This window comes from Nipponia nippon, unplaced genomic scaffold (assembly GCF_047370975.1).
Source record: "Nipponia nippon isolate SJK-2023a ecotype South Korea unplaced genomic scaffold, ASM4737097v1 scaffold_8, whole genome shotgun sequence".
In the NCBI taxonomy this organism is placed as follows: domain Eukaryota; kingdom Metazoa; phylum Chordata; class Aves; order Pelecaniformes; family Threskiornithidae; genus Nipponia; species Nipponia nippon.
In genome coordinates this window covers 50529732-50554447 of record NW_028262402.1, presented here as the reverse complement: position 1 = coordinate 50554447, position 24716 = coordinate 50529732, and the positions used below count along the sequence as shown (strand labels likewise).

The 24716-nt window shown below is 36.9% G+C and overlaps 1 protein-coding gene across 5 annotated transcripts; it reads right to left on the bottom strand.

Annotated features, from left to right (window-relative positions):
• Positions 1–481: 481 nt before the first annotated feature.
• AGGF1 (angiogenic factor with G-patch and FHA domains 1) lies at positions 482–24513 on the bottom strand. 5 transcript variants are annotated; one of them, XM_087742184.1, is made up of 14 exons: positions 24113–24513; positions 23253–23346; positions 22584–22789; positions 21624–21770; positions 19507–19695; positions 15164–15233; positions 9147–9258; positions 7878–7929; positions 5575–5676; positions 5051–5216; positions 4735–4817; positions 3512–3657; positions 2444–2543; positions 482–1606 (listed from the first exon to the last, which is right to left on the bottom strand). In XM_087742184.1, exons 1-14 carry the CDS (start codon positions 24281–24283, stop codon positions 1406–1408), a joined length of 1839 nt encoding a protein of 612 aa, XP_087598310.1. In that variant the 5' UTR covers positions 24284–24513; the 3' UTR covers positions 482–1405. The 5 variants fall into 5 exon arrangements, 4 of the variants coding, with proteins under 4 accessions (XP_087598310.1, XP_087598308.1, XP_087598309.1 ...); XM_087742182.1 differs by lacking the exon at positions 15164–15233 and adding an exon at positions 10872–11226; XM_087742183.1 differs by lacking the exon at positions 15164–15233 and adding an exon at positions 10872–11226 and having other exon boundaries at positions 3512–3639.
• Between the last annotated feature and the right edge of the window lie 203 nt (positions 24514–24716).

Sequence of the window (24716 nt, the reverse complement as noted above, 5' to 3'; positions counted from 1 at the left end):
ATAAAGGAATGCAACAGCAAAGTAAGCCAATTCATAATTATCACTAAAACAGTAAAAAAATAACTGCTTACAAAGGCAACCCGTGAACTGATTTTAATTAAATTAAGCAGTATTGCTGCAGGCAGAGTGCTCATAACTGTATCTTCAGCTCTATACTGCTGAAGTAAGGTGTGCTTCAGGTTGCTAAAACAAAAACACGCATGTGCTTTAATTATTTAAATAACATAGATTGACTATTTCGCTTTATATTGTATGCATCTAAAGATCTGTTAAGATAAATAGCCTGCAGACTGTCCTGGTTTTACTCAACAGTACTTGAGAGTTGCCTGCATGATCCAGTAGGAGGGTGAGACTACCAAGCTTCCCCGACTTTGACAAGTATCAGAAGTTTAACTTGACTAAAACAGGATTAAGTTTTTCTCATTTTACAAGAGCATTCCTATCCAGTGTATACACAAGGTAGTATCAAGAAGCACACTGCTTAAATTGACAACGATTTATTGTGTTTAGGAACATTCAATAAATACCAAGCTTTTAGCTTCAGTTTGGCAGTCCTTCCCCACCAAAAATCGGTTGTTTGTTTGTTTTGGTTTTTTTTCTGGCATAATCTCCATTGCCAGCAATGGATGTATCGGAACAAGAAGTTAATAAATAATACACACAGACAGAAGTTTTCTAAACATACCTCCTCTTTTAAAGGCAGGATACAGATTTACTAAACAAATCTCAGGCAAGTTCTTCACAGAAGAAAATTTTGCTACAGGCTATCTTCTGAACATTGTTTTCTTCACCAATGCTGGTAGTTTATTTCATGGAGTACAGTATTTTTGAACAGTACTGATGAATCATTTGAAAACAAGTTTTTTCCCCCCCCCTTAAGGTAAGCTGAGACATGTGACTAGAACTATATGAATTTAAGAGTGGTGTACCTCTTGCTGAGCATTTAATGGCAATCAGGAATAAACACACAAGAGAGGAAAAGGCAATATGATACTCCTAATAGGGGTCTGGGGGATTTTCTTGTTTGTTTCAGCTTGCTTTTAAACCACTGTTCAAATGTTAAAGGTATCATATTTAAATTTAACAGATGTTTTGTTTGACTTTCCATGAAGAATTGTGTTAAAAACAATTGAAGAAACTTCCTGCTCATGATGAGAATCACTTTCAAGTACTTAAATTTTAATATCCCTCTAAATTCCATTCATTTATTAAAAATGTGTTCTTATAAAAGCATGAAGACTACAGAAAACCAATTAACATAATAGAGTTAATCTTGTATAATTTTTTCCACAACTGTATTTTACATATCACCAAACTTCTGCTTTAGCAAAAGAAAGAAGAATAAAAATAAATTCTCTCCCAACTATTTACACACAGGCATTACCCTGCTGTGGGACCAGATACTTTACTCTACAGTCCCCCTAACCCAAGGCATAATCTTAGGCGTATCCCTTTGTGATTTAGGTTCTTGGAAGTTTTCAGCAAACCTTTCTCTTGCTTTATCCCAGTTCTTTTTATTCTTGCTCTGGATGATCTGGACATCTTCAATTGAGGCTGGTCTACTGGCACCCAAACCTGCATGCGTCTTATGTAACTGAAGGTGGATCTGTCAAATACATTAAATATTGTTGTAACTGCAAGTTAGGTATTCTAAATACTTTAGATCATATTTTATAATATTAATTCCACCCCTGCTCCCCATGCACCTCTCTAAGGCTCTACTATACCTAGATCATACATGAACATCTAAAGTACTGTTGAAATGATGCATCAAATCACCACCTCTAGAACTATGATCTATAATGCTGAATGATGACACCTGCCACTAACGTTACTGTGAAGTACTCCTCACCGAGTGAATAGCATACGATCCCCGTGCTGGGTAGTTTGACAACAAAAGGTACGGTGTGGCTCTGAGCAGCACTACTGCCAAAAGACAACACAGCTCTGGTGACAAAAATGGGGCTCACACAGCTGCCACAGAGGCCCTGAACTTGGTGGCTACAGTGACTTCAGCCAGCTTTTCCTCTCTCATGGCCTGTCATCTAGCTTGATTTTTGTGCTACATCGGCCTCCGAGAAAGTGAAGGATTCCACTGTAAGCCCATCTTGAATTCCTATCACTTAAAATTATTTCAGTCTTCCTCGAGACTTTGTATTCAAACATGAGATTATTAATTTAATGGCTAGAAGCTGTCTTGCTTAGTTTCCTAAGAGACAGACATTACTGGTATTTTCTGTTGAAGGGACAAAAATCATTGAAAAATTTCAAAATAATTCATTAATCAAGTAAAAAATAATTTGAGATTAGTCCTAATGAGATTATTCCTCCCTAACCAGGGTTTTGAAATGTTTCAAGTGAATAGTGGCTTACAATTAGATGTTTTTCATTGCAAATACATTTCTATTGCTTTTTGCTCCAAGTAAAAACCAGAGCGACCTACCGGATCCTTCATACCACCACCATCCTTGCCCAGGCCTTCCCCTTTCTTCCATCCCATCTTCTCCAACATTTTGTGTCCTTTGTTGCTGTTGCTGATTTCACTTTGAAGAAAGTTTAAGATAACTGATAAGCAAGAGTTAATAGAAAGAGTATGCTTTCTACTCCAATACTGAAGGACAGAAATGTGCATGCATATGCTGCTCTAGAAACCATGCTGTTTCTAGAAATACGAAATATGCTGCCATGAAATATGCTGTTCCTACTTCCATCAAGAGCTATCCAGGAGACCCTAGTGCTACCTTTGTAAGTTCTCCCATTAATATGTTGCTACCAAAGCTATTCCAAGCCTCTAGTCAATACCAACTTTCTTAAATCTCCTTCTGAACTACTTGCTTACTTTAGGAGTTAAAAGACACAGCATGGTGGGTGGGAACTGACTGCACTACAGAAAAGGCAGTATCACTGCCTCACCACCAGTCATCCTAATGCACATATTTAATTGTCTCACACTTCCTTTTGCTAACTTATAAGCACCTACAAGCTGATGTTTCTTAAAAAAACCACCCCAAAAGCAACTACAGAAGCAAAGGAATAATTAAAAAGGAAAATTAAAGTAAGTGTTATTTAAGAGGTGTGTAAATGCAGGTCCTATGATAGACTGGATATTGACAATGAAAGAAACTGCAGGTAAAAAATTTGCATGTGTACTATTACTGGGACTGGATAGGAAAAACAGAAATCTAGACGCTTGAAAAATAAGACACTATTGAAGGTGTCAGCAGTGTAGCTGGGGAGTTCCTTGATATTCTGAGTTGGTAAGAAAGTGATCGAAGCATCCTTACTGCCAAGTGGAATTCTGTATGGAAGGTGAGGAGTTAATAAAAAGAGCATATGAACTGGGAAGTGAGAATAGCTTACTATTTTCTAGCTCTCCTAACACATTATATACAGGTAATTCATCAACTAACAAACTGTATCCTAGTAGCTAATTGATATTTACTTTATAATCATTTTTTAAGATTCACTTAGACAAGGACACACAGGATTCCCACCCCCCAACCAAACTTACATATGAACAGAAGCTGGACTATCATCTCTCTGGAAGGTTCCTTCACTTCCAACAGTCTCTCTGCGTTTTCCTGCTCTGTCTTTGTACTTGGGATTCTTCACTGCTTTGTTGTCTTCATACTCTGTGTTCTTTATAAGCAGATTAAACTCCATCAAGGCAAAGAAAGTGGGATTTAAATTCTTTATTTTTGATAACTTCACTGCTTCCCTCCAAAAGTAAGGCAGCTTCAGCCTAGTTCATTAATTCTAAGTCTTTTAACAAAAAACTATAGTTCTCATTTAGTAGTTTCTTACCTTACAACTGTACCTTGTAAGGTATGTTATTGCCATCATCACATAATAGTGTAATATTGCCAAATTCATTAATTTCAGAGAGGCTGTAAATAAACATTCTCATGAATCTTCTCTTGGTATGAAGAATCAATCTCTCTATATTAACAGAAAACCATATGGACATGCCACTGGCTTTTTGTTTAAACATTTAGCCTGTTCCTCAGCAACTAATTCTTCAGAATAGATGACAGAACTAAGCGCAGACATTCTTAGATTCTGTATAGGACTAAGCACATGTGTAGATTCCACACAGAACTAAGCACGTGTATAGATTCCATATCAATATTATTTTGATAGCTGAAGAATTTGAGAGAAACAATGCCATTGTTTTCTACACCAATACTCATTACAAGTGCTAGATGTAACCCCATAGTTAAAATAATCTGTAAAACAGAAGTAACTTGAATACTTATATACTATATTGCCTGTACATTCACATTGGCATTCTTCTATGGCAAAGCAGACTTACAATAAAAACTTAAAAAATTTCCCTCTTCCTTCCGTCATTTTGTCAGTTGTCCATTATTCTTCCTTTCCAAATAAAAGACATCACTGCAATTTAGTGCAAACTTAATTTCCAAAAATAAAAACAGAAACGTCTTAAGAAATCTTAACCTCAAAAGGATGGGGAATCTTGTACACATTGGAACAGATCTTCTCTTCCTAAACTTTTAACAGAGCCTTCATGCCCTATTACCATCATGTCTCTCTGTAGAGGTTTGTAAATAATTACTATTCAGTGTACAAAAGACAAGCTTGAGTTAAACTACCAGGCTCAAGTTTGAGTGCATTTGAAAACTTTCCTTACTCACTGAAGTCTATGGCTTAAAATAGGAATCACAAAGTAGGTGTAGAGTTCAAACACATAATCAACTTCTACTGTAAACTCACCTGTAAACCATATTTTACCCGTATTTGTTTTAATGCTTTTCTTCTGACTAACTCTCGTTCTTCTTTGCTAAGTGCTGGGCAAACTAGAAGGAAGAACACAGGATTTAATTTCTAATTAATAATGTAACAATGTTTTGAAACACAAGACAACTGTGAGAAATTTTGTTCTAATATTATTACACACAGACACCAAGAAGAAAATACACCATCATGTATTGTAGAACTATTCCCAGTTGACAAGAAAACTGAATTAATTATTACATTTATAAAGTAAAGAGCTATAATAAAAAACATAACCCATGATAACATGACTAACCAGAAGACTCCTTTTTCCTGTCCAGGCGAAGATGTGCTCTGACTTGTCCTGGTTCACATCCATCACAAGTATCACTACCAGGATGTATATGAAAAGAAAGCACAGTTTCACCAATCTTCACTTCATCTCCATGCTCCAAGATGTAGGGATCACATTTTATTTTAGGCTACAGCAAAAGAAAGTTTTGGCAACCATGTTAATTAGTTACTAATGAAGGGCATGAGCTCTGTTTGATGAATACTGCTCATAAGGTAGTAATTCAGTTTGGTCTCACAAATGCAGGCAAGTATTTAACTACAGTGGGTATTTCACTCTAGCAACTGCACTTGTGGTGGATTTTTCCTAATATAAACCAAACATGAAGTATTGTAGGCAGCCCTAAAAACAGAAGGGAACCCAAGGAAGAGACTAATGTATGAAAGAAGCCACTTAATGGCGTTGTTAGTGATTTGCCATAACATATTTAAAATGACCATATGACTACAGTTTTCTGCAACGTACACAGCATTATAACAGGTACTCACCTGGAGAATCTGATTTCCATTAACAACTGTTCCATTCTGACTGCCTTGATCCACCAGAACATAATTTTGCAAATCGTGGTCAAAATATACTTCTGCATGGAACTGATAAATAGAAGCCTAAGTGAAATGTTCTTATTAAGCAAATACTTCACAATTTATATGCTATTTTAAAGTAAGATCTCAGAACATATTTTGAGACCTTTTAACTGAGTGGCTCTGGTATTCTAAGTTTATAATAGAGTACTCCACACTTTATAATTTCATCCATATGAAATGTAAATAAATGGGCCACAACAGCATGAGCTAAAGTATAGTATTAATAATATAACTATTTTGACCATAAACTGATTCAGTTCTGAAAAAGCATCTACTTCCAATGTGGCAAGTATGCTTTGCTTAAAGGACTGCAAGATTCAGTAATATAGCATTTTTAACTGTTCTTATAAATAAAAGTTTTTTTTCTTGTAAGGTACGTTACAGCACTCTCAATTTTTCTCTTCCAATTAAAAAAAATAATCTTATCTTATTCTACAGCTTCAGGTCACTTGGTCTTTCATATCCAAAACAGCTCCCTAAATGCCATGCTTTTGTAAATTTCACATAATTTACCTTCAGCTGCATCTTGATGCTCAGGACATAATGACTACCCATCATTTGCTGTTCCTTTTATATCCTTTCTGATATTGAGACTAACAATCTAATTTTTTTGTTTGTTTTGTTGTTGCAAGTCTATATAGGTATTGCTCCCAAGCCCACATGGAACAGAGAAAACACAACTCCTGGCCAGACTCACAAAGATATACACTACCTCTAAAAATGGCCACTGAGCAAATCAAAATATCAACTTCTGTGGCCTACTAAGACTTCCAATAAAAAACAGAAGTCTAAAAAAGTGACAGTTTCAGGTTTGACAAGCAAAGATCCCTTTTGCTATAGTGGAGAAAAAAAACCAAGAGTCAATCTGCGAAGAAACTTTTCATTTAAAACCAAATCTTTTCTTAACTTTGAGCAATAGCAGTTGCTACATCCAGTAATAAAAAAATATCAAAATAGTATTTTGTAGATTGGCTAGCATTTACAACAGGAATACTCCCATAATGGTGGAAAGACTGACTAGCTCATTCAATTGATAATTTAATTTCTACCTCTGTTTTATTGAATTGGATGAACCCAAACTACTAAAGATTCTAAATCTGCAGGGTGCAGTGGTTTTTTTTAAGTCTCACTTTACACTCAAGGAAGGAAAATGCCAAAGCGGTCCACAGCTATCAACTATGAATAGTGAGAAAATCAAACCGGTAGTTAACTTTTTGTTTCTACAAATATGTCATTTATCTTCCTGTCTTTGACTCCTTATCTGCAAAGTGAAATAAATTCTTATATAAGCAGTCAGGTACCCATGAAATACTAAAATGGTAACATTACAGAAAAATAAAAGCCTTTTAGCTTCTTTATGCACCCAGTTTCAAATACATGCCTGAAAAAGTAATTAATAGGGAAAAATTTGCTCTGGAAATTGTTCAGTATGAAATACAGTACATGGCTCATTAATGAGAACTATGATCTGGAACAGACATAGTAAAGCGTATTTCAGGTACCTGCATTTGCAGATGTTTTTATCAATTTTTTTTTTTTGTTTGGATGACATGTCTTTGTCAATCTACATTTTCTTTTATTAAGAGTGCTGTATTTATGGTCTGTGTTAAAGTAGTTAGCAAAACAGAGCACATAATTTATCTTTAATCTTTCTTAACCAGAAGAAAAATTTTCCATTACAATCTGTCACTGAAATAAATTCCGTTAAATTTTCAAACTCCTTGTACATCACTTACATATTTATACAGTTGCCTTGAAGAAAAATAAAACAAAACCTGTTGCTCTGAGCTAAACTGCAAGAATTGGATTACTTTCTGACAAAGTTCTAACTAGCGGACATCAATATTTTATATATCATTAATATTTAACAGAGTAATACATTTTCCTGAAGTTCAATAATTGAGAAAGTCAAGATTCAAAATATAACTTTTTACTGTGCATTACACTGTGGATAAGTAAAACTCCAATTTAAAAAAATATTTAGCTTTCCTAGACTTTGAAATCACACTGCTGTTCACGTTCAATTCCCATTCAGTAAAATACTGTATGTTTTCCTTTTTCTAACTTCAAATGTGGCTAATCCCACACCTCATTCTAAAAGTTCTTTAAAAAAATTAACATAAGACTTCACAAAATTTAAAGCCATAAAATCTAAAGCTTCATTCATATACTGATGTACCTTTCAGCAGACAGAAACAAAGAGTTACCTTACTGACTCCAACTTCAGGAATCTGAAGTGTGTGTCCAACATCTTTTTCTCTGGAAAGGCAAGTTGAGATACAAATCACGACAAAGTAGAAACAGGTCTAATGAGTGGCTTACAAAAGGTGTATTTCATTTGAACCTTAAAACCATGTTTGTCTTCTGAGCTACTGGGGAGCTTTACAGATGTAAACCACTGTGTTGCAATATACACGATGTAAAGACTTGCTTCATGTCCCTTGTTCCATCTATAAACTATATGCAGTAGGCTATGAATATATGACAAAGCTGTACCTTTAAATTTTTATCTATAAACCTGACATTTCTATCTGAACTTTTATACTCATACAAGGCCTGTAAATATTAGTCTGAACTCTGCATCCTTCAAGCTCTTCAGAGCATCTTGGCATCAGTCTTCAATGCTGAAGTTGAATTCTTGGTAGCATTAGGCAGGTAATAGAAGCAATGAAAAAGTAACCTCTATAGATTTTTTGGGGATCAAAAACACTGCAGTAGGAGGAAGGGATTTGCATATTAGTTTCCTATACTGGTAGATGAAGAAGAAATGCAGCTAGCAAAGGACCTATATGTAAATTGCAAGCAGACTTGTCATCTGTTAATTTCCACATAAATGTACCTAGAAAACTCCAGCTATAAGAGCAAATCAAAACACATCTATCAGCATTAGATAAAAGCAGCTGAAAAGGGGTGACGTTTCCAGTAAACATGGAAGAAAGCATTAACTCATTAAATTCATCATCCACAATGAACAAATCAGATTTTTTTTTTTTTTAAATATTATAACTGGAAGAATGCATAAAGGCTAGCACAAAACCCAACTTATTATTGAAAAACCATGAACCTGGAATTTGAATGTGTGAGATGTTCAGGATATGCTTCCTTGTGATCCTGAATTTCTGAAGTGTGTTCTTCCATTTATGAAAAAGTTACCTTAGTGGCCCAGAAAAAGTTTACTTACTTTCTAGAAAACAATAGTTGTCAAAGAACTTAGGACCTAGACACAAGATCAAGTTATCACTAACAAATTTTCATGACTGCTGAGCTACATTAACTGTGTATGGTGTTATCACAGCAAGCATGATGTTACGTGACATGACTTAAATTTCTTACTGTGGGCTAACCTAATTCAGAGTACTGCTGCATGCTAGGAGGACAAGCATGAAGACTAGGGACAATAAATCCTGAATGGCTTCCGCAGCTTTCAAAGCAAGATACAGTTTCAGATATATATAACAAATTCCATTCACTTTTACCTTCCAATTGTAGCAGGTTTCACAGCTGTGATAATATAAAGTGATCCAGTCTGTAGAACTGGTGATCTTATTACAATTACTCTGATACAAGGAGGCCAGATCTTTTCTTCATCTATAATTATAAAAAAAAATAAAATACTGTTACTACCAACAAATTACAGTTTCACCCCTACAGTCTATAGCTTTCAAACAACTGATACACATTCAGCCATTATCAGGCTGAATCCTACGCAATTTTCAGAAAAAGAAATGTATAAGCACATCTGAGAGAAAACTTTGATGAGACTATTGTTTCAAGGGCTTTCTGACTACACGCTAAAGTATTAAAAATGTTTTCCTAATTCTGGTTATTTACATGTGCACAACTGTTTAGTTACAGCAACAAAGTATAAATACATTCACAGAATTTACTAGCATGTTACAAATTTATGGACCATTAGTTATAACAGATTAGAAGGAAATTTTACTTTGAGAAAAGGCAGCTCCTTTTTGTTCACATCACAGACCTAATGCATATAGAACTTCATATTTGATAATTTCTACATCAAATATATTTTTACTAGTTTTTACTCTTATTAGCACTATGCACCAATACAGATAAGAAAAAAATAATACATAAGCCTACAGATGCATATGCTTTTTTGCCTCAGTATCTGTTAAGTAATTATATTCTAACAGCTGTATGAATTCTGTTCTTGGATATACATTTGCAGAAACAGTCCCCAATGATCTCAGCTAGGAATAGACATGGTAAGATGGGAAGACGCTAGCTCAAAAGGTACTAGGAGGAGAGAAACTGTCTCCAGCTTTTATTACTCCAGCATTAGTGCAGAATTATTAGAAAATAGTAAGAGAAGAAAATTTAATCTGAAAGCCTGATGGTAGCAAGCACATTTTGAATGGCATTAATCATTCAGAATCTGAGCAGTTGAGCAAGTAAAGTAATGAAAACTGAAGCAACAAACTGACTATTTAACTGTGAGCAGGGCACGGGCTGCAGTACAGACTTCTATAGGCTGTATTTCATCCTGTGATTTTGAATATCCTTTGCATATACATAGTTCCAATTGGTTGCATTAAGCTTTTCACAGGTTACTTTTTTTATTTTCCAAGAGACCACTCAATTCTTGAGGTCTTAAGGACCTAGGAGAATGCTTTCTTTGGTACAAAACAGCATACAGGTTTCCTCATTTCTTACATGCTGCCACTGGAATACACATAAAATAGGATTTCAAATAGTACTAAGTACTCCACATTCATCCTTTTAACCACAGTGGATTCATCCTACATTGAATTACACATGATTGTTTATGAACAGTATCAGAAATATTATACATTAATTGAAGAGAGTTACTACACAGAATTACGGTCAGGTCAGTACTAGAATCTCTATTTTAGCAATAGACTTTCTTTTCTCCTGTCACTATCCTAATCTGAACAAATCTTAATCTACCACTGAGGTTTCTACACAAGCACAGTAAGTTACACCCCTGAACAGCTTTTACAAAAACACCACTATTTACGTCTGGCTACTGTGCAAGTAAAGAGAAGGAAACAAATACTGGTAGCATATAGCAATATAGCACTTTTTAATGCAAAGTATCTCAAGTCACATGCTTTTATTTTTTTTTTTTTAAATTATCCAAACTGTTTTCTTGTAGTTTGTTCTTAATGGGCTCCTGGAAAAATATAGTAATATCATACATAAAAGCCACAATAATTCACCTTCGTCTTCTGAGTCTTCTGAATCAGCAGTTTCTTCACTTGTTACTTCATCCTCACTGCTGTAGGCTTCGCACTCGGAATCTGTAATTTCACCTTCTTCTGGCTCACTCTCTGTGTCTGCTGTTCTACTGTCATCTGTATATGCTGCAGTATCTGGTGTGCTTTTGCGTGAATGTGAATTTATACTGTCTGTAGAAATCGATTCTTTGGCTGTTAAACTATTTTGTGGTTTTGTGTCCACTTTAGTCTTTTTTCTTACATTTGGAGACTCTTCTTCTTCAGTAGAACTTACTTGCTCAGTAGTGGAAAAGCAATTCAGACTGTTAGATGATTTCTGCTCTTCTGTGTCCAAATCCTGGAGGGGAGTTACAGAATGTTACATTCTTTACAGATTGGGTTATTCTAAAGTCTGCTATCAGCCTGGAAGTACATCCTTCACTAGGAAGAATTATTTTTACAACTGTTAAGAAATGGTTAAATTTCCAGAAAGTTTACCGCATGCAGTCAACAGAACATTTCAGTAGAAATATTTTCACATCCTATTAGACATGACAGATCATCTTCCATTTGGGAAAGTGTGACTGCACTCCTCTTCTAAACTTCACTTATTCCTTCCTCTTTTCTCACACAAAACTTAAGGTCCTTGTCCTCACTTTCAAACTTGTACAACAGCATCTTGAATATTTTCCAGTTTTGCTTTTATGACACTTACTTCTGTCCCTCTCTTACTCAGTTCTTGCAACTTGTTCAAAAGTTCTTTAATTGATCTTCATCACATCTTCCTCCTGTTTTTGTCTTCTCATTTTTTTCCACAATGGTCCAGAATATCTGGAATGCCCACCCATGCTCACCTAATGACCTGCTCTTCCTCCTTTCAAAATTGCACCGTTAACAAAGCCTTTCATCAAGATACTATACAGAATTTAAGTTTAATTTACGCTATGTGAAACAGTTCTACTGAGTATCCATTTTCTACTGCAACAAATTTCTCCATTGAATACCAGACAGATTAGATCACTGCAGGTTCTTCCATTGCAACTTGATTTCACCAACAGAAAAAAGACCATCAACATTTTTTAACTGAGAAATGTAAAGTTTTGTATTAATTTTGCCAGAGTACCTTGAAAATGTAATTCTCAGTCTAGTACCCTTGATGACCATCTTAAAAAAAAAAAACAAACCAAACCACACCCAGACAAACACAAGTAGCTTTAAAAGATAAATAAATAAATAATCTCAGATTATAAATTATTTGTCATCTTGGATTCAGGATGAATGCATTCAATTGCCCTGAATTGTACCAAATATTGCACCACACAGCAGTTAAAATAAAAAACACCCTTGACTTTTTTTCAGTAAGTTTTCATATACAGCATTTTACATTTTGAGATACATAAATTAATGTGAATGTTAAAGTCCTGTTAAACACTTTCACTTTTCAGGACTGTAAAAACTCAACAGTGGCATAGGAATTCCTCTCAGCCCAGCAGTCAAGCTCTTGGATAGGACTTTACAGTGTACTTCTGAAACACTTCCAATAAGACAGCAGATTCTCAGGAATAATCAGCAAATTTTAAAAGACCTTTAACTGAAGGACTATGGGTTTGTTTAGGGTTTTTCTAAAATGCACTAGCCCTCCTCCCTGAATCCTCTAAGTTTTGGAACTAGGAAGGAACAGCATCACAAGGTCACTACCTAATGTTGTTTATTTTAAATAAGAGATGTAGTAATCCTGCCAAAAGTAAGACTACACAGTTCATACATGTCAGACACATTAATTCCATTAGAAATCTTTTTGGCAAATCTGATTATTGCTTTTATGAATGGTCCTTTCCAGTTTATTTATCTTTGTCTATATTTATGTTTGGTATGGATATTAGATTGATACCCGACATACCAAGATGCTCTGCTCCTAAATGCATTTCTTCCCATAATGCTATGAGCTACCAAACTTTTACCAATCTAATCTGAAAACAGAGAAACTAAATAGTCTGCTCAAATCACAACTGAGGCAAAGCAACAGATGACTGTGATGCACTGATGCCCAAGTATAATGTTCCAACCACTCAGCTCTTTATCCACAATGAATCATTATGCTTGTTTTTAGCATCACTTCAGATATTCTAAATTAGAAAATAAAAAGGTGCTGTTTCAAAGCCTAGCTACTAAAGAGTAGACTCTCTGTTCTAGTTGAAAACAGGAATTTTAAAAAACATGCTTATAGACAGACCAAGGATTCTGTACGTACATTCTGCCAATATGACCATCAAGCCTGTTCTCAGCAGTTTCTGTATTTTTGCCACTATTACTACAATCAACTGTTAAGAACACAAATAAACTAAATAGTTCTGTTACGTAGTGATAAAAATGTAGTCTTTGCATTTAGAAATCCTTGTACAAAATTGAGGAATTTAAAAGTGCATTCCTAAAGAATATGTATTTTGAGCCATTTATGATTTCACAAATTTGTATTAAAATGCACATCTGACGATGCCTAAACATTAAACCTGGGGACGCTGAATGTATTCTTAAAGCATTTGAGGGGGTCTTGTGCTGAAGAAATACTTTTCCATTATATATGGCTTCTAGTAGTAACACAAAACATATGTAGCATGCATGAAAGTGTAACTAGGCAAACAGCACCTTGCCTCCATACAGCTGCTGCTTAAAAATCAGGAATCAGCAGTAAACACACTATTCAGTAAATATCACCCTGAATGACCTAATATATACTAGCAATGCACTTCATTTCTCAATGGCAGGATATTTAACTCTTCATCCCAAACTCATGATTGAATACACAAAGTATGCAAGTACGTGCTCATTATAACCATGTTTGTTACACCATGATACTGGGCACATACATTCCTTTGTATGTTGCTTTGCCTAATATATCTAGTCAGTGGACCTACCCCAACAGTCATATGTTGGATACGGATTGCCTGTATGTGATTCAGCTTTGAACAACTTTGTATGTACTGGGTATTGCCACATGATCTCTGGCTTTTCTCTCACTGAGTAAAGCTGAGAGGTGGGATGAATCTGATTCATAATAATTATGGGGTTGAGTCAGTTCATATTTCTGCATCCCTGACAAAGACAGCCAAAGGTGCAAATGAAATCAGGATTTTTATAAGATTACTCCTCATGGGACACAAGAATTACAAATCATGTTCGTGTGACTGGAATTGATGGTTTTGCTTTATAAAGAATAGGCCACAAACTACTGATTACAACGACTTTCTGAAGTGCAGATTGGCCTACTTACAATATACACATGAATGATCACAGAAGCTGAAGTGTTTTTAATGAAAAATTAAAAATATTTTAAGCATCTAACTATACTTTTTGCTTTACTGTGACAGAGCAAGGCATTTTGTCTTTCAAAACTTCACATTCTTCTGTATTATGCCTGATCAACATCCATATTCATGCAATTCTTCAGCATGCCTACAAATTAGAACTTAAAAATTATTGTAAGCATAATTAGCTTAACTCTAAGAAATGCACTATTTAAAATGTATTGTTTTCTAAATCAATTTTATACAAAACATACAAATATGTACAAATACAACTTTTCAGAAATGCATAGTCTGTTGCTTCTTGGTTTGCCACAAGTTTAGTAGGTGATTTAATGGAATCATGGGTACTCAACACCCTCATCTAAAGGGCTGAACATTAGCTCTTTAGCACTGACTCTGTCAATTTGAAATATTAATCTGAAATTCAGTATTTTACTAAAGAAACATTTTCAAACAGTTTAAAATAGCTTTTTCACTCAGATGACTAAGCTTTCACTTGCTAGCGTTGTTCCACAAGTACTTCAGTTACCGTCTTCCACCCTACACAATACTCAAATTTCCAGTGCAAAAAAAACTGATTAAAAGCTGGAAAAAGAGTAAAGCTCTTCCTATATCATAAACAAGCCATTTTATACACTGGTGGACAGCTCTGAAATACAGGAAACATAAATTTGCCTTACCTAAAGAACATGTGGTTTGTTTAGTCAGGACACCCTGTGTTAATACAGCAATGTTAATTATGTCTCTTCCCAAATATTCTAGAATGCCATCAAAGTTTTCTTCAGATGTTTTACTTATACAGTGTTGCAATTATATTTCAAAGTTACTTTGTAGATGAACTGATTTTGATCAAATAGCTTAAAAATTTATTAATTCCTTTAGGAAAATAGGTATCTAAACAAACTACTAGATATTATTTTTCCTTTAATAAAAATACCAAGGTTAAAGGTAAACATCCACGGACTAATGTGTTTTGTGTCTCAACTCTACCTTCACCAGAAGCTGCCAATCCAAAAGAAGAAATCTTCAGATTAGCCATGGTTTCTGTCAACTGACGTACCTAAAGATGGGACGAATATCAGCAAAAAGTAAACTACATGTGATAAAAAAAAATAAAAATCACTGCTTCAAGAGTTCTATGGGAAATACTACTACAAAAGCCTTGTCTCTCCCACAGAAGTAGCTAGGATGTGTCTATAATGGAAAAGAATACAACAGAAGTTAATTTTAAGCACCACCCTGAAATAAAATTTATTAAACAGTAGTTTAAGAATAAACTGTGAAAATAATTTCTGGAAAAAAAAATAGTACATGTCAGACCCTGCATGTAAATTTTCTAATGGCCCAAATCCAGCAAGTAGAACTACATGATTACTATTGCGCACAGTCTATTCTCCAACCTGTATGGAAGCACTGAATCTAGATATTGGGCCAAGGATTACATTATCATTGATGCCACCTTGTGATTTTTTTTTTTTTAACTTTTCCAAATTTACTTATTTAAATGTTTTTCTTGCAGAGGAGGTAATTATGGTATTTCTTGCCCCACTTTTTTTTTGGCCCACCACTACAAAAAAAACCCAGAACTGAACAATATGCCTGAAAGTTCCAAAGTATTCCACTCATCCTCTTTATGTGAGCTGCAGAGAGGCCATCTAATACTTCACCCTGGCAAATAAAATTCCTGATTGTCTATTAAAAGCAAGCATGTGGGCAGCATGCTTAGTTTCACAAGTCAAAAGAAAGCTACTTGTAGTATGGAAGTTTGGTGACTGAAAAGAAAGAATCTCTCTTTAAAGAAAGTTCTTGTATAAATCAGGAACATTCCTCAGGAGATATTAAACACGAGTTCCCCTCCACTGTTTTTGCAATTAGAAATACATTCATTTTAGCAGACACTGACTAGTATTTTCCTGTTTGGTAATTCAGCTTGTTAAAAAAACAATATTTTAACAGATTAATTTTATTCTTTAGAGTCTCAGATTTATATTGCTTTTTCAAGACCACTGCAGTATTTGTGCAGAATACACTTGCCATTTCTATGGTGTTAAGCATCCCAACTTATTACTTATAAATAGATATTATATGTAAGGTTGCTGAGCACATGAGATTCTTCACAATAGCTACAAACTAAACCGCAACTAAAAAACCCTCCTGTGATCAGAAACAGAAAGATAATAGATTGGCCCAGTTAAGATCTCTTTTAGATTAAAAAGAGATTAGCTTTGGTTTAAATAGAATGTCATTGAAAAATCACATGGAATTTTTGTAAAAACTATATAGCTAACAGTACCATCTATGTAGAAATATTTGCTGTGATAATCTACACATGCAGCTGCTAAGATCCCTTATTTCTTGTATTGGACAACTTTTAAGTAATACTAAATATCAACACTTGTTTACATTTACTCCTTTAACTGAAAAAGAGAGAAAACAAGTTTAACAAGTGTTTTGTGTACTTGAGGTTCTATAACTACTGCTCACCATCTTCCCCCACTTCACATGCATATTCTTATAAACCACCTTGTCTTCTTCCAGGAATAATAATGTGCAGGGGGTGTATGACATTCCCAGAATTAGACCCTGGTATTGCTTTATTTATCGCTGTTAGTGGTCCGCAGACCAGGCAATAAAACAAACCATTCTCCTACTTGTACTGGCTGTAGAAAAAGAAAGTCAAGTAAAACATACTTTGGTCAAGAAATTAGGTAATGTTTGGATGCATCTTTCAGGCTAGCAGCACAACTTAATAACTAATTGGGAAAAGCAATAATGAAGTACTAGTCTTCAAAATAATGGTAGCAACTTTAATAATTTAATCAGTATTCAGGGACAGGTTTTATTTTAACTTTGTATTTTTTTGTCAAGAGTGGAAGAGGGAATGGAAGGAAAAGGGAGAATGCTGGGCATAAGCATGTAGCAAAGCATCTCAATAGAAAACAATTTAACCACAAAGTTCTACTTAAAACCAGACATTTTTGCTTTTGTATTAGGATGCAAATAATAGTAAATAGCATGAACTAATTAGTGCCTTTACCAATACCAGACCAAACAATAATATTGCCAAGAAATACCAGGCATCTATGAACTGCACTGTGCAGCTTATAAATATTTTTTTCAGTTTTATAACAGAAACATCTAAAATCTTTTATTCTAATGTAAATTTTTTTTTTTAACTAATGAACAAATTTCTTACATGATTAAGAACCACACAAGAAAAATAATGTATTTTAACTCAGCTATGGAAAATAGGACAGTAAGGTGCTTTGTTTTTTCTAAATCTAATTGTGCATTTACATAAAAGTGCACTGACAAAAATGCATTCTTTTCCTTTTGAAGTTTAAAGTGTAGCATAATTGTTTTAAGTTTCACTTTGATTCTCCCTTTGTTTTAAAAAAAAAAAAACAGAAGAGGCCTTGATTCTTAGTATGACACTTTCACTTACTCTTCACAGATGCAATGATCTGTGCACTACATAATCTGTTTTAAATGTTCTTCCTGTTATCTTGTTGGTCAAACAAATTAATTCACAAATAAAGCAAAGTACTCAGTTTACTATCAATAAAACACATCATAAAAAGTGGATGTTTACCTCCTACCTTGTGACTGTGCAAGCTGCACACAAAAGATTTGTTAAGAAGACCATCTATATAAAAATATTTTATCAATATAAAAAAGCTAAAGACAAATAGTTATTTGTAGTATAATCGGATGACAGAAGCAGATTGTGATGAAATCCCCAAAAGCAGTCAAAATTACTTGTTAGGTCAGAGCTATCTATGCCATACTAAATTTAAGAGATTTCTTAATTGCACTATATGATAAAGGCTCATTCCTACCAGCTTTCCATGATGCTTTCGTGATGCATGATAAACAAAGTTCTGTATTACCAAAGACTTTTGAAAGTGGCAGAATGCTAATTCAAGAGTTGCACACAGCATGCCCAGAACTTGGATGCTGGTAGCTTCAACTGCATTAGCTCCCCTCTCTTAGGTCTAAAGCACAGTTATACTTAGTGTTGCTAAGTATCCACTTCAAGCTTTCAAAACGGAATGGTTCACATGAAGTTTTCTCAAGGAATAGAAATTCCCACGTTAGCCACAATCTATTTATAAAATCTGTAATCAATCAACTACCACTACCCATTTAACCTACCTTCACTGGTTCTTAATGTAAACAGTTTCCATTTTCAAATCTTTTAGAAGACCTCACTCCTAATACAAAATCTTTAAACTCTGTAGTGATGCTATGTAACTGTTACGTAAAAGTATCTGTACACTAACATAATTATTTCAGATTTCAACCAATCAGCTTGACTGAGGCCTACATAATGACATTATGCAACAGTTAAAGCAATAGCTTTAAAAAATGCAAACTAAGGAACACTGCAAACTAAAGAAACCAATACATTCGATTAAATCTGAAGTAATAAACAGATTTGCAGAATAGGACTATACAAATTGGATTCAACATCAATAATAGTGTTCATTAAGAAAATCCTTCTTGAGGTTTAATAGCTGTGTTGCACTCTTTAGGAGTGAGTAATGTTTTTCAAGACTGTCACTACATACTATATGGTATGCTTTCTCAGCAATCAGAACAACAGAAACGAAGTTATGGTTTTTATAACTTGTATTTTAAGTTAATTACAATGGCCATTTATTAAGATGTTCAGCTTATCCACACACTGTGGACAACAAAAACGTATTGACCAAATAAAATATCAATAGGAGGGCATAGTATGCAAAGAATTAGAACTTCACAGACATTTCATCAATCTCAAATGATGGTAGAGATACAGTAAAATGTTAACGGAATGAGCTTTGGAACACAGAGTCACAGAGAAGGGGTGGTGTGTGTGTGCATTTTCGAAACCCTCAGTCATTTTTTGATTCACTATGTGAATTAAAAAAAAATAAGGCTAACAACAAAAAACACAAGCTAAAACCCTAAAACCAAGACAATGAGGTAACACTGAATTTCTGACGTAAATCCAGTCCACACAGTACCCTGAATTAATTCTAGTGTGCTTGATAATCAGAGAGCTTCACTGACACTCAATTTTAGACATCTATATAGTTGTATTGTAATAAAATAACATTGAAAAAGTGAGGGAGTCCCAAGTTTAAAGTTTCACCCTTAATCACTCACTGGGAAAATTATTTGAACACTAACTATATGTTAGCAACCTGCCGTATATAGCTTAAAGATGTTTGAATCCTTCAGAAAATAAGCATGCATCCTCCACATAAAACAAAACCCCACAACCCATAAATCGCATCATGAAAAAAACCCCAGGTTTTCCACTTTCCATCTGTCAGTTCTAAAGTTACCTTATATTCATTTGCAGTAATCCGTTCTGGTTCTTTTCTCTTCTTTTTCCCTTTTTTATCCTTAGTGGGCTGAGTACCAGAGGCCTGATAAGACTGCAGATCCACTCGTGAATGAAACTGGTATCGGCCACTTTCCACATCACAGTAGTAATAAATTCCAGTTGCTGGATCATAATACAGTTGATTTTCCTTTATAAGAAACATAAGGAACAATGTTATCATTACTTCAATAAATACATTTTTCCAAGAAACACCCAGTTAATAAAGAACCATATACTAAGTTTAAAAAAAAAATTACTCAAACATACTCAAGAACTGTGGTGGCTTGACCCTGGCTGGCTACTAGGTGCCCATCCAGCTACTCTCTCAATTCACCTCCTCAACAGGAGCAAGGGAGAAAACAAGATGAAAAGCTCATCAGTCAAGTTAAAGACAGGGAGATTGCCATCATGGGCAAGCCAGATTCAACTTAGTGAAAATAAATTTAATTTATTGCCAGTTAAAAAAGTACTGGAAGATGAGGAACAAAGACAAAACACCTCTCCCTGCCCCTTTTTTCCCAAGCTCTACTTCAATCCTTCATTCCCAACTCCTCTACCTCTCTTCCCCCTGCCTGAGTGGCCCAGGGAGATGAGGTGTGGGGAGCTGCAATACGTTAATAACAGCTCCTCTCTGTTGCTCCTTCGTCCTCACACTTTTCCCCTTCCCAGCACGGGTCCTTCCCATGGGTTGCAGTCCATCAAGTACTGCTCCAGTGTGGGTCATCCATGGGCCACAGCTCCGGCCAGGGGAACCTGCCCTGGCATGGGCTCTCCATGGGCCACAGCTCCTTAAGGAGCTGCTCTGCTGTGGGGTCCTCCACAGACTGCAGTGTGGATATCTGCTCCAGCACGGTCCTCTTCCATGGACTGCAGGGAATTGCCTGCTCCAGTGCCTGGAGAACCTCCTCCCGCTCCTTCTTCTTTGACCTTGGTGTTCACAGGGTTTTTTCTCACACTGCCCCCCCTTTCTCCCCACCTCCACCACATACACACTCCACTGTGCAGTGTTTTGCCCTTCCTTAAATGTGCTTTCACAGAGGCACCACCAGCTTCTCTGATGGCTCAGCTGTGTCCTGCAGTGGAACCAGCCATGTCCAGGCAGTCCCTGACCTCTTCGCACAGAGGCCCCTGCTGCAGCCCCTGGCCCCACTACCAAAGCCTTGCCAGTAAACCCAATACAAGAACATTTCCCATAATTCGTAACAGTACCTGAACAAGAAAATACATTATTTTGTGTAATTGTACCATAAACTGTAATCTATAGCCCTAAACATTTCTATATCTAACTATATCCACAAACTATGTCAAAAGCAATGGTATCATTTAAGACTTTAAAAATTAAGTCCAGAAGCATCCCTGAAAACAAAACAAGTAGTTTTAATTGAGTTGAATGTAATGCTGCAAACAAAACCTCTGTTTTCATCACAGTAGTTCCACTGGGATTTCCAACAGTGTATGTACCTATCATGCATATGCATGCATATACATGCACCTCACAGGACAAAAAGAAAACCTCCCCAAAAGCTCTCTTATGAAAAATGTAAAGCAGAAATTAACCATTACAAAATTTTGACACACTGTCTGACATCTTTTTTTACAGATGTATTTTCTTTCCCACAACACGGAACTACTTGGTAACCATACTCAAGTAAAAGTACAAGTATTTAATGCATTTTTTTCTCAACATGCTCTTCACTGTAGAGAAGCCACTGACTTAGTTCAGCAATCTGTCTTTTTCTAAACAAGTCACCTTTTAGCTCAAGCTTTTAATTTTGAAAGAGTTACAGAGCAGCTTTATAGTATAAAATTTCTATAATGCCAAGCAAGCTAAAGACCTAGGAGACATCAAAAAGAACTGAATGAAAATCTAAATTTGTATCTTAGCCTGCTATCTTAAATTTGACTGAAATAATTCAACAACTAATTAACAAACTTCCACTACTTTTTGTCTTCAGTTTTTCATGTTTTTCAAATCATAAGGTCAGCTTGGATATTAGTTCTTTGCTCACTTCAACTTTTACTACTAAAACTTTGCAATAGAGAAAAAGTGTCAAGAGTTTTGAAAACAATCCTCACCGAGTTATAGTAGAATCCAGTGCTGTGGTCATAATACAATCCTGTATTTTCATCGTAAATAAATCCGGTTTGCGACACAGCAGCTTCTGCAGCAGCTCTCAAGCTGTCCGCCAAAGAACCCTCTGGTACTGAAGTATCTTCTGCTTCCTGATACCAAACAGTAAGAAGTTAAATTTTCTTCTAAAAAGAACCTCCTTGGTTCTTTAGCATTTTACAATGCCCTATTTTAAATAAAACAAATTAGTGCTCTATGGACTTGGATTGATTCAAGAACTATTAAACAAGAAGGTAAAAATCTAGCTGTAGGTTACTGATAAACCCCTACTGATCTCAGTGGGACCAAGACTTCATCCTGTGCCTTTCGTTTTCCCCAATCTTTATTCAAAAGTGGTTCACGTCAAAAATATACGCACTGAATATCTTTCACTACATTCCTAAAATAGATTTCTGCTCTCAATTCCATTTCAGCTGCTAGATGCTGAGGCACAAAATCAGTTAAGCAAGTGAGATGGAGTGAGTGATCTAAGAGAAGGCTGGATAGCAGGGAAAAAAACCCAAACATAACAAAATAAACAAATAAAACCCTCAACAACTTCCTTCTCCTTGTATGTTGCCTCCTTGTACCAATGGAGGGGGAAAAAAAAAAAGTACACTTTAGGACAGTCAGCATGGTCATATTGAACATATTCTGCTGATTAAAAAATGACATGCTTCCAAGGCTATGTAGGACGTATGTTTCAGAATGTGCATTTTTATTTTTAAAAACAAACCTAGCAGTATGTTACACTTGGAACATACTACAAAAAGAACTAGTTTCAAAGCACAAGGATGTTTGTCTCCTATCACTAGCACCACACCATCACAAAAAAATCATTTTATACAATGACATCAAGACCAAAAGCACATCTTTTAATAGAGTGCTGACTTCAAAATTGGTAAAACCCCAAACAGTTCTATAACCTGTGAATTCTGGATGAAATTTTCCTCTTCTCCACCTTCAGCAACTTCAGTGCTATCCATCCTTAAAGGAATACTAGCACCTGTCTGTGATTCCTCTGTGGAATTACACTCAGTGCCTTCAGTTTCATGATTGTGCTGCACTGGCAGTTCAGATGCACAATCTTGAGTATCAGTGTGATTGTAATAATTTTCATAGTAGTAATAATCTGCAGGAGGGGAAAAGTTGAAGTTGCATAAATTAGCAAAGCAATATTTTACGCAATGCAGTTGAAGGACCCTAAATCTTAAACTGGAAATTTATGCATAAAGTTGTCTAATAAAAATCAATTATTAGGTAGTGCCTCTGCTTTGAATTTATTCTACTCTTACTGAACAAATTATGTCTTGTTTTAATGTACTTTAAAAATCAGTAAAACTTGTATGTGTATAATGTATGAGATTACCATGTAACAGATTACTATGGCATGAATTCTACTATAGCCCATGCCACATTTTATCCTGTTCTAAAATGAATGGCTTGAATAAATAGGAAATGGTCTGAAAGACAATATCAGGTTACTGAGTTTAACGCAGCTAAGGATACAGACTTGAAATGTATTTTATATTAAATAAATTTCAAAATAAGATACTGTTCTAGATGCCTGTTTAAGCAATCACCACCCTCTCTACCTGCTTGTAACCACGCAGCATAGTCCTCTGTCTGTACTTCTACATTGGATGTATCTTTCTCCTTGTTATGGATTTCCTTAGTGAGCTCTTCAACCTGAAAGAAAACCAGCACGTTACAGAATACAATGCTGCATTTTGGGGGTCTATCTCAGAAAAGAGTATCACCCTATTTTACATTCTATAATTCAAACCAAACATAACTGCATCAGAGCTATTTCCATTGATCTTTGTTTTGCAGGAGACAATTTTCTACTTGAATGGCTGGCATAACGAAAAACAATTTCTGGTCACAAAGGGTATAATAATAAGGGCAAGCACTTGGAAGGAAAGGGAAAAACTTAACCAAGGTGATTTTTAAGATGCCCACCCTGAAAAGTTGAATTTCAAGCAATAACCCCTGTTCTGTGGTGGTGAACGGTGGCATTTACGAAACTTCCCTATTTTGCCACAGGCATCCGTGGGTCAGTTCTTCCACTCTTCCTTTACCTCACCTTGTTTATTAAGCCTCTTTCCTTTCACTAAATGTAGTTTTTCCTTCTGACTGCAAAGCCAACTCCGTGGCTGACGTTATCATTCTCCCCACCGCCACCACCTGTGGGGCCAAACATTGACCGGGGACAGCAAACCCGAGCCAGCTGCAGCAGCACGTAGGCCCGCAGGCCAGGGAGGCCTGGCGGGCTCCGGGCAGCACGGGACCCGCCTGCCCCACGAGCTCAGCCCGGCGGAGGGGGCACGCCGGGCGGAGGGGGGGTCGGCAGGCGGTATCCGGCCGGGGGTGCCGGCAGCGGGGACGCCTGACAGGGCTGGGGCCGGCAGCGGGGAGAGGGCGGGGGGCGCCGGTTCCCGGGGCGGGGGCCTACCTGCCTCCTCAGCGCCTCGCTGCCCGCCCGCGCTTCGCGGTAGAGGCGCTCGGTGCGGCGCAGCCGGCGCTGCGCCCGCTCCAGCTGCCCGCGGCAGGCGTCCAGGTCCGCCTCCAGCGCCGCCACCCGCTCCCGCAGAGCCCGCTGCTCGCCGCCCGGCGGGGAGGCCATGCCCGCCCGCTCCTCAGCGCCCGCCCGCCGCCCGCCACCCGGCGCCTGGGACAAAGCGGCGGCCGCGGCCCCGGCCGCCGGCCCCGGCCATGGCGCCCAGACGGGCGCGAGGGCAGCAATGCCGGGGTCCCGCGCCCCCGCCGCGCGCGCGAGCTTCGCCCCGCGGCGCCGCTGCGGGAAGTTTCCCCACGGCGCGCAAAGACCGGCCCGCCCGGCGGGAAGGCGGCGACAGCCGGAAGCCGCCGGGAGAGGCCGGAAGTGACCTAGTGCGCATGCGCTTGGCACCGGCTTGCGGTTGCCGGGCGACGCGGTGGGGCGGGCAGGGCCCGCGTCTGGTAACAGCAGCGGCGGGCGGGAAACTCCCGCGGCGGAGTCCTGCATCGTGGCAGGGAGGCAGCGGCGGAGAGAAGCCGAGGGGTGGCCGGAAACCCCC